Here is a 14568-nt window from a genome sequence, read left to right as displayed (position 1 = left end):
GATGCCTGGGTTTGGGTTCCAGCTCTGTCATTTTCCACTGGTTTTATTTACCCCTCTGTTCTTCAGTTCTTTGGTCTGTAAAAACCAAGGCAATAATAGTACCGTGATTTTTACGAGGATTCAGTGAGTTAATTCACATTTCACAGAATAAGCACTAACTAAATGGTAGCTGTTATTATTATAGAGAGAAAAAACAAAGTTTCTCTACAGCTAAAGAAATTAATTTGCAGATTTCCTCTCAGACCCCTAGACTTATTTATTCTTTTCCTTCTCTTCATGCAAACTCCCAAACAATTTCAATTTCAAAAAATAAATGTGCAATTTTCTTTTTCCCCTGAAATATATCTCCTTAGCTGACTGCTAAGAGGTCAAATTTTCTCACAGGACGTGTTGGTGTCATAATATTTATCCTCCCTACATCACAAGCTGTTGCGAGCTTCAAAAAGACCAGTTTCTGTGAAAGAGCTTTGTAAGCTGCAAATCATGTCAGAATTGTAAGATGCTAATGTTAACGTCACTGCTCAGATTGAAGGGGAGGGTTCTACAAGTAAACAGATGGCATAGAAAACAGGTTGAGGAAAATCTTAGGACTTCTGGGGATTATCATTCACAATTTTCAGGGTTTTTTTTTTTTTTTGCTTTAACATGCATGGTATAACTGTTAGCAAAATCCTGAGTAAGTGCAATGCTTTACACACATGCATTAGATTGCAAAATTCAGAGTAAATATTTAAACTCTATAGAATGCAAACACAGGGCCACCAGGCCTTTTAGAAACCACTCTTACACTCTGGTCTTCCTTCAGATTAAACTAACTGTGGATTTTTAGTTGCTAAAACATGCCATTGTTTATGTTTTACTATGCATATATTCTTAAAGAAATGCATTTTTTTTCAAAATCATAAAAGCAGACTTGTAAATAAAACAGTCCATGCAGAGGCAATGGGGTCTAACAGATAGAAACCAGATGGTATTTCAGGCTTCATTCAGTGAGTTATTATTTTACTCAAAACAAGTTACTCAACTTGAGATGATTTACCTTCACAAAAAGACAATAACAATATCACATATAATCACATTAGCCCAGCATTTTGTAATTCTCATGAAAAACACCATAAACACAGGGTATTATGAACTTGGCTGGTCAGAATATATTCATTTTAGTTATCAGCTTGGAACCCATTTCCTAAAATTATATATACATGAAGTTTCTGCTGAGGAAAGTGTATCCATTTTGAAATATTTATTTGAAAATATCCTGGGATTTTTAAAAATCACTTAAGCCTGCAGTTTCACACTTCAAATGAACATAGCTGCAAATACAACTTTTTTTAACCAGTTGAAGTATAATTTTAATTTTTTTAAACAACGCCCAGTTTGTATACTTATGGATACATGTGGGGCATCCCATATTCATTTATTTGTGTATTCATTAATTCAACAAATATTTACTTAGCACCATTTATAGATAAGTCTTTACATAGTCCAGTGAAAATGACCACAGTTTCTATGAATTAAGGTAATGCATAATAAGGTTTCATACATTATTTTTCTTTGTTGCATTGGTGCAAATGGAATAAAGTCATCATCATTTTTAATTGGCAAAAGTGATATTGCTCCACACATGGTATATGCTGATTATTTAACAGGTGCGAGAGGCTTAGTCAATTCCTTCTAGAAGATAGGACACTTCCTCATTCATTTTTATGGGTTTGATAAGGGTCTTTTTAAAGATTTTTTGATGTGGACCATTTTTTATTGAATTTGTTACAGTACTGCTTCTGTTTTATGCTTTGGTTTTTTGGCCCCAAGGCATGTGGGATCTTAGCTCCTCAACCAGAGATCAAACCCGCACCCCCTGCGTTGGAAGGCGAAGTCTTAACCACTGGACCTCCAGGGATGTCCCTGGGTTTGATAAGTTTTAAAAGGAGCAATCCATACTCTTAAACAAATACTTTGAGGGCATATTTTTAAAGTATGATCATCTTAAATATTTAATTACCTTTTATATTACATGTTTCATTAAGTAAAAGTAACTCCAAGGTACTTGAAGATGTTTTCACTAAACACTCATTTTAAACAGGCTTATGTGCTGGTTCTGGATGACAGAGCAATTTTGATGTCAAACTTCCCTCTCTTACCTTTTTTTTTTTTTTTTTTTTTTTTTGCGGTACGCGAACCTCTCACCGCTGTGGCCTCTCCCGTTGCGGAGCACAGGCTCCGGACGCGCAGGCTCAGCGGCCATGGCTCATGGGCCCAGCCGCTCCGCGGCGTGTGGGATCTTCCCGGCCCGGGGCACGAACCCGTGTCCCTTGCATCGGCAGGCGGACTCTCAACCATTGGGCCACCAGGGAAGCCCCCTCTCTTACCTAATAAGTGACTGAGTAGGCTGATAAAAAATAAGATAAATTTTCATCATTATTTAAAAAAAAACAAACACATACAATCAGCATCTAATCAAAAGATAATCCTGGAGCAAACACTGCAGAATTAGATCCAGAATTTTATGTAATACAGAATTCATTGGACAGTGGTGTTAGAGATCAAGCAAAACAATGACATTTAGTTTTCCTGTCTCAGGAGGCAGAGGCTGAGGGTAAGGAAAAGTCCTCCAAGGGGTGATGTGAAGGTGGGAGAGTTTGACTCAATTCCCCACTGAAGCCTTCAGTGGAATCTCTCCCTCTCCTACATGACTCTGGCAGATGTTTTTACAGCTTGTAGAGACGGAAAGTGCAAGGAGACCCGCATGTTAACCAGTGGGAAGATGAGAATCGCTCTAGGGGAAGGTAGGTCTCAGCAGGGAGGAGAACCCAGTGAACATTTCGTCATTATTGGCATTATCTATCATCTCCAGGATACACAGCAAACAGAAGAGGTGATTTCTGAGGAGTTAAAGGACAATATAATATTGTAATTCCCATGATACAAAGCTAAAGCAGCAGGTTACACAATGGTTTGTTGATTAGCTGCATTTTCCAACATATTGGCACCCTGAAAACTTAATCATATAAAACTACATCCCAGGGGGCTTCCCTGGTGGCACAGTGGTTGAGAGTCCGCCTGCTGATGCAGGGGACACGGGTTCGTGCCCTGGTCTAGGAAGATCCCACATGCCCCAGAGCGGCTGGGCCCGTGAGCCATGGCTGCTGAGCCTGCGCGTCCGGAGCCTGTGCTCTGCAGCGGGAGAGGCCACAGCAGTGAGAGGCCCGCGTACCGCAAAAAAAAAAAAAAAAAAAAAAAAAAAAAAAAAAACAAATAACTACATCCCAAAAATGTGTAATGTGCATTATAAAACACTTGCTATATACATATATATCCAGACATCTTATATCATCATGATAACTTATCTCCGTTTAGGATGTTTTGGGTCATTTAAGTTATCTTTGATTTGGTGAGAAAAATCATGAAATAAGAAAGCACTATTTCAACAAACCTATGTATCTCAAACTGAACTTTAGCTAAACAATCCAAGTAAAGTTATTCCACCATCAGTGTTGGTCTAAAAATCCTTCAATTGTAGCTTTTCAACTAGGTCAAGCTCCATGTCTCCTAAATCCATCCATTTATTTATTCATTCATTCAACAAGTAAATATAGGGCATAGAAAACAGGTTGAGGAAAGCCTCAGGGCTCTAGGGGATTATCATTCATAATCTTAGGGGTTTTTTTCCTTTGACAAGCATAGTATAACTTATAGCAAAATCCTGAGTAAATGCAATGCTTTACACACATGCAATAGATTGCAAAATTCAGAGTAAATATATAAAACTTACAAAATGCAAACACACGGCCATCAATGCACAGAGGCTAAGCAGTTGCCATCACATAGGAGACATTAAGAGGATGCTCTGACTATATTTAATTTGAATCTATTCATTTTGGTTATTTTTTCAAATGTATGAGTCACATGGAAATGAATCTCACTTACTGAATTCTCCTTAAATATTAATAAAGGAATTATGCTGTCAGGGACTAAAACACCATTAAGAAGTTGTTTGCATTTTACTGAGAAATTCATTGGATTCTATTAATATTTTCAGAAAACTTTTAAGATACTTGACACTCAACGGAGACAAGAATTTTTTCTCTAAAATATATAACTCCTTTTTTAAAATAAAATAAACCAGCCCACACAACTCTGTGAATGTACTAAAAACTATTGAATTGTACACTTTAAATGGGTGAGTTTTATGGTATGTGAATTATATCTCAATAAAGTTATTAAAGTTTAAAAAATATATATACAACTCCTGACTTGGCAATTTCACAAGACATACTGATACAAATCGTATTGCTCAGTACACTATTGCTGATGACTCAGTAGAAAGTGATCTTCAGTTTCAATAAGCAGTCATTTAATACATGACTTTTTCTTAAGCAAATTAAACTGAGGACTTTTTCCCATCCATCTAAAGAGTACTAGGAGCTGTTTTCACAAAATAGAGTAACTTGATTTCTGTCAAGTCTTTATAAGGAAAAAGATGTGTCCGTTAATGTTTATTTGTAGAAGCAACCTCAGAATCCTTGTATTCATCATTAGAGTGTGGTTTGTGCACAGGCAATCAACTAACTATGGATACAAAGCAGTTCTCTTGAACGAACTGATAGAAGATTAGCTTTCCATGAAAAAAAAAATTAAGTCTAAAATCTTAATACTCCTGGCAATCTAGACCAAAATAGAACTTGTTCCCCCTTATTTAACCAAGGTGTTCTATCTAAAATAGACTTTTCTTTCAATCAAACTAATATTTATTGGGCATTACGGAAGCAACAGTGAGCAAACATACACATATATGCAAATAAACTCACCTTGAGGTATAAAGAGACGTGCCTATGAGAGAAAGTGCAGATGAGGGACCAGAGAAGGTTGGAAAAGGGAGAGAATACACAGGGCTGGGGCATGAGGACAAGGGCCACTCTTTTGGTGGAAGAAGCATTTGAGCAGAGCCTAGATGAGTACATAAAATCTCCATGTGTGGTGCTAAGTGGAAGTGGGTAGGCAGAAACAGGAGCAAAGGGCAACTCCCCTGGGATGCTTTCCCACAAGACTAAGAGGTCTTCTTCTGAGAACCCTATGCTCTTTGACCATGGTGGTCTGAACTTTATTTTTAGATGAGTTGATGTGCCTGATTCCTCTTCAAAGTCTGGACCATGTATTTTTGGCCAACCAGGAATAAATTCCCAGCACTAATGCAGGGCCTGGCAGAATGTAGGTATGCCAAATACATGTTGGTTGAAGTGCTGCTTAGAAACATCACACTCAGTTTACACATTGTCAAAATGATTGAAGATAAAGGAGGCAGGAATGTACAGTGGAGAAAGGACAGTCTCTTCAATAAGTGGTGCTGGGAAAACTGGACAGGGACATGTAAAAGTATGAGATTAGATCACTCCCTAACACCATACACAAAAATTAGCTCAAAATGGATTAAAGACCTAAATGTAAGGCCAGACACTATCAAACTCCTAGAGGAAAACATAGGCAGAACACTCTATGACATAAATCACAGCAAGATCCTTTTTGACCCATCTCCTAGAGAAATGGAAATAAAGACAAAAATAAACACATGGGACCTAATGAAACTTCAAAGCTTTTGCACAGCAAAGGAAACCATAAACAAGACCAAAAGACAACCCTCAGAATGGGAGAAAATATTTGCAAATGAAGCAACTGACAAAGGATTAATCTCCAAAATTTATAAGCAGCTCATGCAGCTCAATAGCAAAAAAACAAACAACCCAATCCAAAAATGGGCAGAAGACCTAAATAGACATTTCTCCACAGAAGATATACAGACAGCCAACAAACACATGAAAGGATGCTCAACATCTTTACTCATTAGAGAAATGCAAATCAAAACTACAATGAGATATCATCTCACACCAGTCAGAATGGCCATCATCAAAAAATCTAGAAACAATAAATGCTGGAGAGGGTGTGGAAAAAAGGGAACACTCTTGCACTGCTGGTGGGAATGTGAATTGGTACAGCCACTATGGAGAACGGTATGGAGGTTCCTTAAAAAACTACAAATAGAACTACCATATGACCCAGCAATCCCACTGCTGGGCATATACCCTGAGAAAACCATAATTCAGAGAGAGACATGTACCAAAATGTTCATAGCAGCCCTATTTACAATAGCCCGGAGATGGAAACAACCTAAGTGTCCATCATCGGATGAATGGATAAAGAAGATGTGGCACATATATACAATGGAATATTACTCAGCCATAAAAAGAAATGAAATTGAGCTATTTGTAATGAGGTGGATGGACCTAGAGTCTGTCATACAGAGTGAAGTAAGTCAGAAAGAGAAAGACAAATACTGTATGCTGACACATATATATGGAATTTAAGAAAAAAATGTCATCAAGAACCTAGGGGTAAGACAGGAATAAAGACACAGACCTACTAGAGCATGGACTTGAGGATATGGGGAGGGGGAAGGGTAAGCTGTGACAAAGTGAAAGAGCGGCATGGACATATATACATTACCAAACGTAAGGTAGATAGCTAGTGGGAAGCAGCCGCATAGCACAGGGAGATCAGCTCGGTTCTTTGTGACCGCCTGGAGGGGTGGGAGACGCAAAAGGGAGGGGATATGGGAACATATGTATATGTATAACTGATTAAATTTGTAAAATAAAAAAAATAAAAAAATATAGTGAAAAAAAAAAAAAAGATTGAAAATTTCGTGGGAAAGTATTAGATAAAATCCAGTTAAAACAATTAATCAAGCCCATCATTTGGCACAGTTTAAAATAAAAGCATATGTTGATTCAATATTTCATTGGCACCAGTTATGCTGTCATATCAGTATGGTTCTAGTTCATGAGTCTCTTGAAATTCTCTAAGCTGGAAATAACAATATAGTGTATTTTAATCTCTATATAATAGCAAGTGAGGACACAGGAAAACAGAAAAGAGCAATACTGCCAAGTGCCCACTGATCGACCTTTATCAGGAGGAATGTTCTCCTCAGCACCTAACAATCCAGAAGAAAAAAGTATCTATTGTCAGGGAAAGTTGCTTAGAGGGAAATAAAGATCCAATGTGTATTATTCGATTTTGCAATAGCTCATGTTGTAATATAAAAATGTAATTTTAATTGAAGGAGGAAGATAATTATAGCTTAGGAACCAACCAGTTAAGCAACACCGCAATCAAAAATATCTGAGGGACAAGCCTTTGGTCCCACACCCAAGAAAAGAGGGTGAACCCAAAAAGTGAGTAAAACAAGTTTCTATTAAAATATGTTCAAGGCACCTGAGCCATTCTGAAAGCAAGCCCTGAAACCAAGAGGAGAATTGTGTTACTAATGATTAGTTATTAAGTTTAAATAATTTCTATAGATTTAATAGGAAAACAAGAAATTCTGTACTGCATTATATCTCCAGAAGTAATATTATGCTGGAGAGTGATGCAGTGGAATAAAACACAGTTAGCATGCATTGCTTAAATGAGTGTGTATATATATATATATATATATATATATATATATATATATATATATATATATATATATTCCTTGAACTAATACTAGAGACAGAAAAAAAAAAAGAGGCCAGATAAATCCTGCAAATTTGGAAGTGATCCAAGTTATGGCAACCTAGGTGATAACAGAAGTGTCATCTAAGGAACAACTGAATAAACTGGTGACCCTTTTGCTTAGAAAATAAAAGATTTAGAAGGACAAAGTATCCCTCTTCAAATATCTAAAAGACTCCAAAGCTAAGTTCCATGTGGCAAAATGCAAGCTATATTGTGTGTTGTAGTTGTTCAGTCAGGGACGAAAATGAGTCCAACACATGAGATGTATGCGTTAAAGCACAGTGGTAGAGGGCTGTTGCTCGCTCAGGCAAAACAGCAAAACCCTCAGTCCACTATGGCGTACTTATTTAGGCTTTATCTTACATCTATTACACTTTTTGTAATTAAAAGCACATTTCAGGAGCTGGATGTACTTTACTTATAACTTTATCTAATACCAAGGGTCCTATTTAGCGCAGGCTGTGTCGGCCTTGAACATCTAATCAATGCACCTCCTTATTTCCTTATGTTCCCGATTATACCAAGGACATGCGTGGGTCAGTGCCCAGAGCAATCAGTACTGCTTGCAGTCCTGAAACATTCTCACGCACCCAGCTCGTTAGGTGAGCCGATTCTTGGGTCACGTCTTTTCCCATGTCCTCAGTTACCCTGCTACACTGTGTGGCAGATTTCAGTTCAATATAAAGACAAACTTTTTAGTAATTAGAGCAGCTCAAAAACTCAAAAGATAAACCATCCTTTAGGTCCTTTCCAGCTGACTTCTGTAATTTTGATGGCCAGAATCCCTAACAACCCATCTAAACAAGACAGGGCAGAGTTTTACCTCACAAGGATCCAATCTCGGCCACCAGTTGTGACTTCCTGCATTAATGTCATTAGGAAAAGTCCTAGAGTCAGTCTAGGTTCAGCAGCACAGAGTGTCACTACCAGTTAGTAATGTCTGCCACGAACACAGGACAGTAGAGTGGTAGCAAGCATGCTTTGTGCTTGTCATCTCTAATCTACACATTTCCTAAAACTAGTTTTCATCATCAGTTCTTGAGCCTATACAAGCTCTATATTCTTTACCAACTAACTGTTGAAAGTAATGCTTACTGATAGTATTCCTAATGGAGGATATGGGAATACATGAGGCAGACAGAAGGCTGCCCACAAGACTGATTATCAAGAGGGTTTTTTAAAAACACAGGTTAGAATGACTTTGAAAAACTTTCTACAGCCTAGCATCGGTTCCTCTCAGCCTTTCATGTCCAGAAACTTGACTTTACCAGTATACCCAAAGGTGACTTGGCAGTTGATGACAGACTGACAATGATTGTATTCATACAATACTAATGTATAGATTAGAATTCCAGTTTATTAATTGACAATAAGGGACATTTCTTTCCAGATGTTCCAGATAAACATCAGAAAGATGTTCTTTCCTGATCACTCACTTTCCTGCTAAAGGCTTACTTTGTAGGATGAATTAGGGTTCATAAAGTTGCTGCATAAATACAGATTCAAGCAGAGGTTTGAGGAACACTTCCTCCAGATCTTACTGAGGCCAGGCGAAACATCTTTGCCCCACACTAGGCAATTCCTCTCTAGTGGCTGGATTGTCCATGTGCCCAAATTTAGCATCTCTCTGCCTAAGATGAAGCCAAAGCCACCTTCTCTGAATTCCCCTTTTGATATTCCCTGATGACCACACTCCTTACCCAGGCGTTGACTCCGGGAGATAGATTATATTTTGGTTTTATTAGTTCAGTTAGAAAGGCAACTATATTTTCCTTTTCTCCCAAGTTCATGGGGATACCTCAATGTCACTTCCATATTTATAGCTGTAACCACCTCTTTCAAGTAACAGAGGGCAGCCCCTGAGTTCATGGTACATGGAAATGAAGTCTATCATTCTAAAAGTACAAGGGAGAATGATACACACCTTCCAAGCTCAATGCCCATTCACCACAATGACTCTTCTAAAAAATACAGATTTTTTTTCAGTCATTTTTAAATGATACCACATATCTGTCCTTTATGAAAAGTCCCCTATGATAAAGGTTAAATTAGTCATCCAACAGGTGGTTTCCTACATCACTGAGGCTTCACTCTCTCTTGGATCACTATTATTTCTGATTACTCTTTCTTTCCAGGTATCTAACAGCTATCTCACTTCTTGGCTCCCTAAGTGTTCTCCTTTTGTTTGTTTGTTTGTTTGTTTGTTTGTTTCCCAGAAGCTCTAAGGAGCTCCAAAATTCTACTTGCTTCTGTTTCCAAGTGCATTCTACATCCAGCAATCTTGTATTCACTCCACCCTTGCTTCCCTCTTCACCATCCTTTTGTTTTTTACGCCCACGCAGGATGCTGTAGCAATACAAGACACAGATGGCGTCATTCTGTCACCATCCTCTCCTTCCCTAGTGACAGATGGTTTGGTTTCTGGGCCTAAACTGTCCAGAAAATTCTTGCTTTCAGATCTTCAAGGATCTTGTGGCCAATATCATGGACATTTTTCTAGACCTCATTCTCCTTGATCTCTCCACAGAATTTGAAACTCAAGACCTGGAAGAACTTCTAGGAGGTTCTGTAGACTCCACCAGGTGAGTCACCCATGCTTCAATCCGTGCTGTGATCCCCTAAGGCTTTTCCAGCCTTCCAGATGACTCCTATTCACTCCCTTTACCAAGTACTTGCTTTTCCTCTGTGCTAAGCCTAATTCTGAGGGTTTCCTCAACTTCCACTCTTAAACTTCTGCTCTTCTCTACATTAAAAATGCAGTTGTTTTCAAGACTTTGACTATCACCTCAATATTGATGATCCCTAAGCCTTAAGCTCTCTCCTAAATTCTTATATCCATTTCCTTTAAAGGAAATTAAAATTTTCCTTTAATCTGTGCAAGTTCATGTCATGTTATATAATTCACAAACTATAAACAATGAGAATCTGTGTGTATTTTAGTTGGTAGCTTTGAGATCACTCACTCTCCAGTACTTATAATGGTCTTTCCAGAAGCCGTAACAGCCATATGGAAAGCCCTCGTCCTACTTGACATCTCTGAACCATCGATATCTTTGACATGTTGACCACTCCATCTTCTTGAAATTCTCCTCTTCCTCTCCTTGGCTTTCTTGAAACTTCTGTCTCTTGGTTTTCTCTGTTTTTCTTTGTTACCTTTCAATCTCTTTTGTTTCTCCTTAAGTGTTACAGTTCCTCAAGGTTTTATTCTTGGTCCTCATCTCTATTCTCCCTGGGAAATCTCATCCCATTCCTCGGTTGCTCTTTGTCACTAAAACTTCCAAATCTAGCCACAGTTTCTGAATCCCAGAACTCACATTGCAAATACCTATGGAATATCTATACCTGGGTGTTGACAGGTGCTTCATCCCTAATCTTTGTTATCCTGGACACATTATCTTTCCTACAAAACCTGCTCCTCCTTTGCTTTCCCATATTAGTTAATGGCACTCCCCACAGTCCAAAACTGGAGACCTCTTGTCATTTAATGTTTCCTCCCTCTCCTTCATCAACCTGTAACTAGTCAATAGTCAAATGCCCCCATTTCTATCTTCTAACTTCCCCTTCTTACCACCCCACTGCAACTTTCTTGAAGTTGTCATTGTTTCTTACACTCCCCACAGACCCTTGCAAATTCTCCTTTCTCATATCCCTGCCTCCAGTTTTCCTCACGTCCATATAGTACACTGCCAATAATGTTATCTTTCTAAAAATTAAGAGCATGTTCATCCGCTGCTTCGCAACCTTCAATGGTCCACCCCCTGACTATGGGACCAAGTCCAAATTCCTTAGAATGACATTAAAGATCCTTCCCCATCTGCCTCCAACTTATTTTTCCAGGCTTATCTCTTGGCACTCACGCATACAAATTTTATGCCCTAGCCAAAGCAAACTTTTCACAGTTGTTCAAACATGTCATTCATGTTTACACCTCCTTTATATGTGCTGGTCCCTCTGCCTAGAAAAATTTTTTCCCCACTCATTTTTTTAAGACACCATTCAAATGAATTTCCCTAAGTCCTCCAGAGGCTGGTTTCTCTTTTTTGGGTGCTTCATATGTTTTATATAAATCTGTATTATTAAACTTTTCATCCTATTTTGCAATTATTTTTGTATTACCCCCTACCCTCTGCCCCCAAGATATGGCTTCCTTTAGAGCAAAGACCACATCTTACCTATCTTTGCATCTTCAGGAGCCATGTAAAATTTCTGGTATATAAAACATGGTCAATGCACAAAAGTGGGGAAATCGGAGCCAGGGCACTTCTTTCCAGGTGATGAAAAAAGACCTACAGACCAAAACAAACAAAAAACCTTGTTACCCTCTTTCCTAATTCAGCTGATCTAAGAGTCAAATTGTATTTATTGAAAGAATACAGAAAAGTCTTTTCTCCAAAATTTTCATCATCACACTGCCTGAACTTTCACTTAGATCAAAGGTACATTTTTAATGTAAATAGCTTTGGTGACTACTTCTCCACCCCTACCCACCTTTGTTGGTAAGTAACACCTTAGACTGAATTAGACTAACCAGGTAGTTATCTTCTTAACACCTGTTCCCACACAAGCTGAAAAGTTTCAGAAGGGAAGAAGTTAGGAAAATGGAACCTATCAAGGGAGGACTAACTCAACTGGGATGCAGCTCTAGGGTACTGGGGAGCAACTTCAGAGCACAGGGTTACTAAGGGCGGTGGGAGAGGAAGAGGGCAGCAAAACGAAGGTCCAGATTCAATGATGGAAACTTCAGTAGGTTCTGCTCCTTCTATTCCTCCCCAGAGATGGGGAAACATCCTCTCTCACACTCAGCAAAAGCAGCCCCACCGCTGCACGCATGCTTGGCTCTTCAGGGGAAGAACTCATCTGCCATTGTTACTTAACTCATCTGCCATTGTTCCTTAACTCCTGTTGACCCTTGTAACCTAACTATGGTTCTCACCTACTGCCTTCATTACCCTGCCTTTCATTTAGTGAAGAGGCCAGGAAGAGAGAGGTGAGCTGGTTTCTGTAGTCCCAAGACATAGGGTGTCATGGAGGATTAGATCTCCTCTTATTCTATTGCCTGATCACACCTGAGATCTTCTTTCTTCTTACCTTAACTGCAGCAGTGAGCAGGCTTTCTGAGAGGAAGATTGGAAGAAAGAAGCCCAGAAAGTTTCCATAGAGTGAATACAACATGTATCCAGAAACCTGTGTCAATACACCTTAAAGAAACCAAAGCCAAGGGCTGTTCATGAGGATGCCCCACTCATATGAAATGCGTGACTTTTGTTGTGGTTTCGGAAAACTAGCCATACAGAGCACCCAAGTTCTTCCAGACCCGTCCTCCTGGCTTCCTTTGATTCTAGAAGCCATTGATATTCTTCTAGTAAATTCCTTTGTTTAAGGCAAACAGTCTGTTATGACTGCCATGAGTAGCTACACTGTGAAGGCTACCTGGAGCATCCTGGAACAGTTGCTCAATTCCATCTCCACTCTCCCACCCATTATACATACGTCCACTTTTACCTCCACACTGGTAAGCACCTGCTTACACCTAGCACGATGCTAAGTATCAAGAAAGAAACATGAATAATATGGGGTCTCTACCTTCAAAGAGCTTACACCTTGATAAGTATTTATTAACCATGGCATTGCAATTATTCATTTTCCTATTAACTTCCTGGAGGACAAAAACTTTATACAAGTCCTACCATACTGCAGAGTCTGAGCAGGGAACAGCTTACACACTAGAATTAGGGGAAATCTAAAAGAGTTTAATAAAAGGACTATTTGCAAAAGTGTGGGCATGATGTAGGGAAAGCACTGGGAGGAGCTTATGACCCCTAAGTGCAGAGGGATGAAGGGAGGTGAGTTAGAAAGAGAAAGTTATATAAAGAGGGCCACCTTGAGAGGAGCTGTGCATTTTATGAAAGGCCACAGACAACATGTAGGAGATGCCAGGGGAATAAACACCCAAAACTCATCCTCTTACCTCCCTCCAGTTTCCTGATTAGGTCCCCTCTGGGCAAAGATAATGAAGGACAGAGAGCAGCTATCCTCCTGGAGCGGAGAGCAGGATGGAGAAAGTTGGAAAGTGGATCTGGAGGTCAAATGGCTTTGTAGGGTCAGCACTCAATACCCACTTGCTGAGATTGGTTCAAGATGGCAGAGTAGAAGGACGTGTACTCACTCCCTCTTGCAAGAGCGCCAGAATCACAACTAACTGCTGAATAACCCTTGACAGAAAGACACTGGAACTCACCAAAAAAGATATCCCACAACCAAAGACAAAGGAGAATCCAAAATGAGACGGTAGGAGGGGCACAATCACAATAAAATCAAATCCCATAACTGCTGGGTGGGTGACTCACAAACTGGAGAACAGATACCACAGAAGTTCACCCAGTAGAGTGAAGGTTCTGAGCCCCATGTCAGGTTTCCCAACCTGAGGGTTTAGCAACGGGAGGAAGAATTCCTAGAGAATCAGACATTGAAGGCTAGTGGGATTTGATTGCAGGACTTCGACAGGACTGGAGGAAACAGAGACTCCACTCTTGGAGGGCACACACAAGGCAGTGTGTGCATTGGGACCCAGGGGAAGGAGCAGTGACCCCATAGGATACTGAACCAGACCTACCTGCTGGTGTTGGAGGGTCTCCTGCAGAGGCGGCGGGGGCTGTGGCTCACCGTGGGGATGGAGACACTGGCAGTGGAAGTTCTAGGAAGTTCTCCTTGGAGTGAGCCCTGCTGAAGTCTGCCATTGGCCCCACCAAACAGCCAGGTAAGCTGCAGTGCTGGGTCGCCTCAGGCCAAACAACCAACAGGGAGGGAACCCAGTTCCACCCATCAGTAGACAAGCAGATTAGAGTTTTACTGAGCTCTACCTACTAGAGCAACACCCAGCTCTACCTACCACCAGTCCCTCCCATCAGGAAACTTGCACAAGCCTCTTAGATAGCCTCATCCACCAGAAGGCAGACAGCAGAAGCAAAAAGAACTATAATCCTGCAGCCTGTGGAAGGAAAACCACATTCACAG

At 39.8% G+C, this 14568-nt stretch overlaps 1 protein-coding gene across 1 annotated transcript in view; it reads left to right on the top strand.

Moving 5' to 3' along the window:
- Window positions 1-2689: 2689 nt before the first annotated feature.
- Window positions 2690-14568, top strand: part of KRT24 (keratin 24) — a 43299-nt gene continuing 31420 nt past the window's right edge. The window contains 2 exon segments of the mRNA XM_060081694.1: window positions 2690-2786; window positions 10082-10136. Coding sequence (XP_059937677.1) covers window positions 2690-2786; window positions 10082-10136 — 152 coding nt within the window.

Source organism: Mesoplodon densirostris, chromosome 18 (assembly GCF_025265405.1).
Source record: "Mesoplodon densirostris isolate mMesDen1 chromosome 18, mMesDen1 primary haplotype, whole genome shotgun sequence".
In the NCBI taxonomy this organism is placed as follows: domain Eukaryota; kingdom Metazoa; phylum Chordata; class Mammalia; order Artiodactyla; family Ziphiidae; genus Mesoplodon; species Mesoplodon densirostris.
Note: the sequence above shows the minus strand (reverse complement) of the source record. Positions and strands in the feature narration are given on the sequence as shown.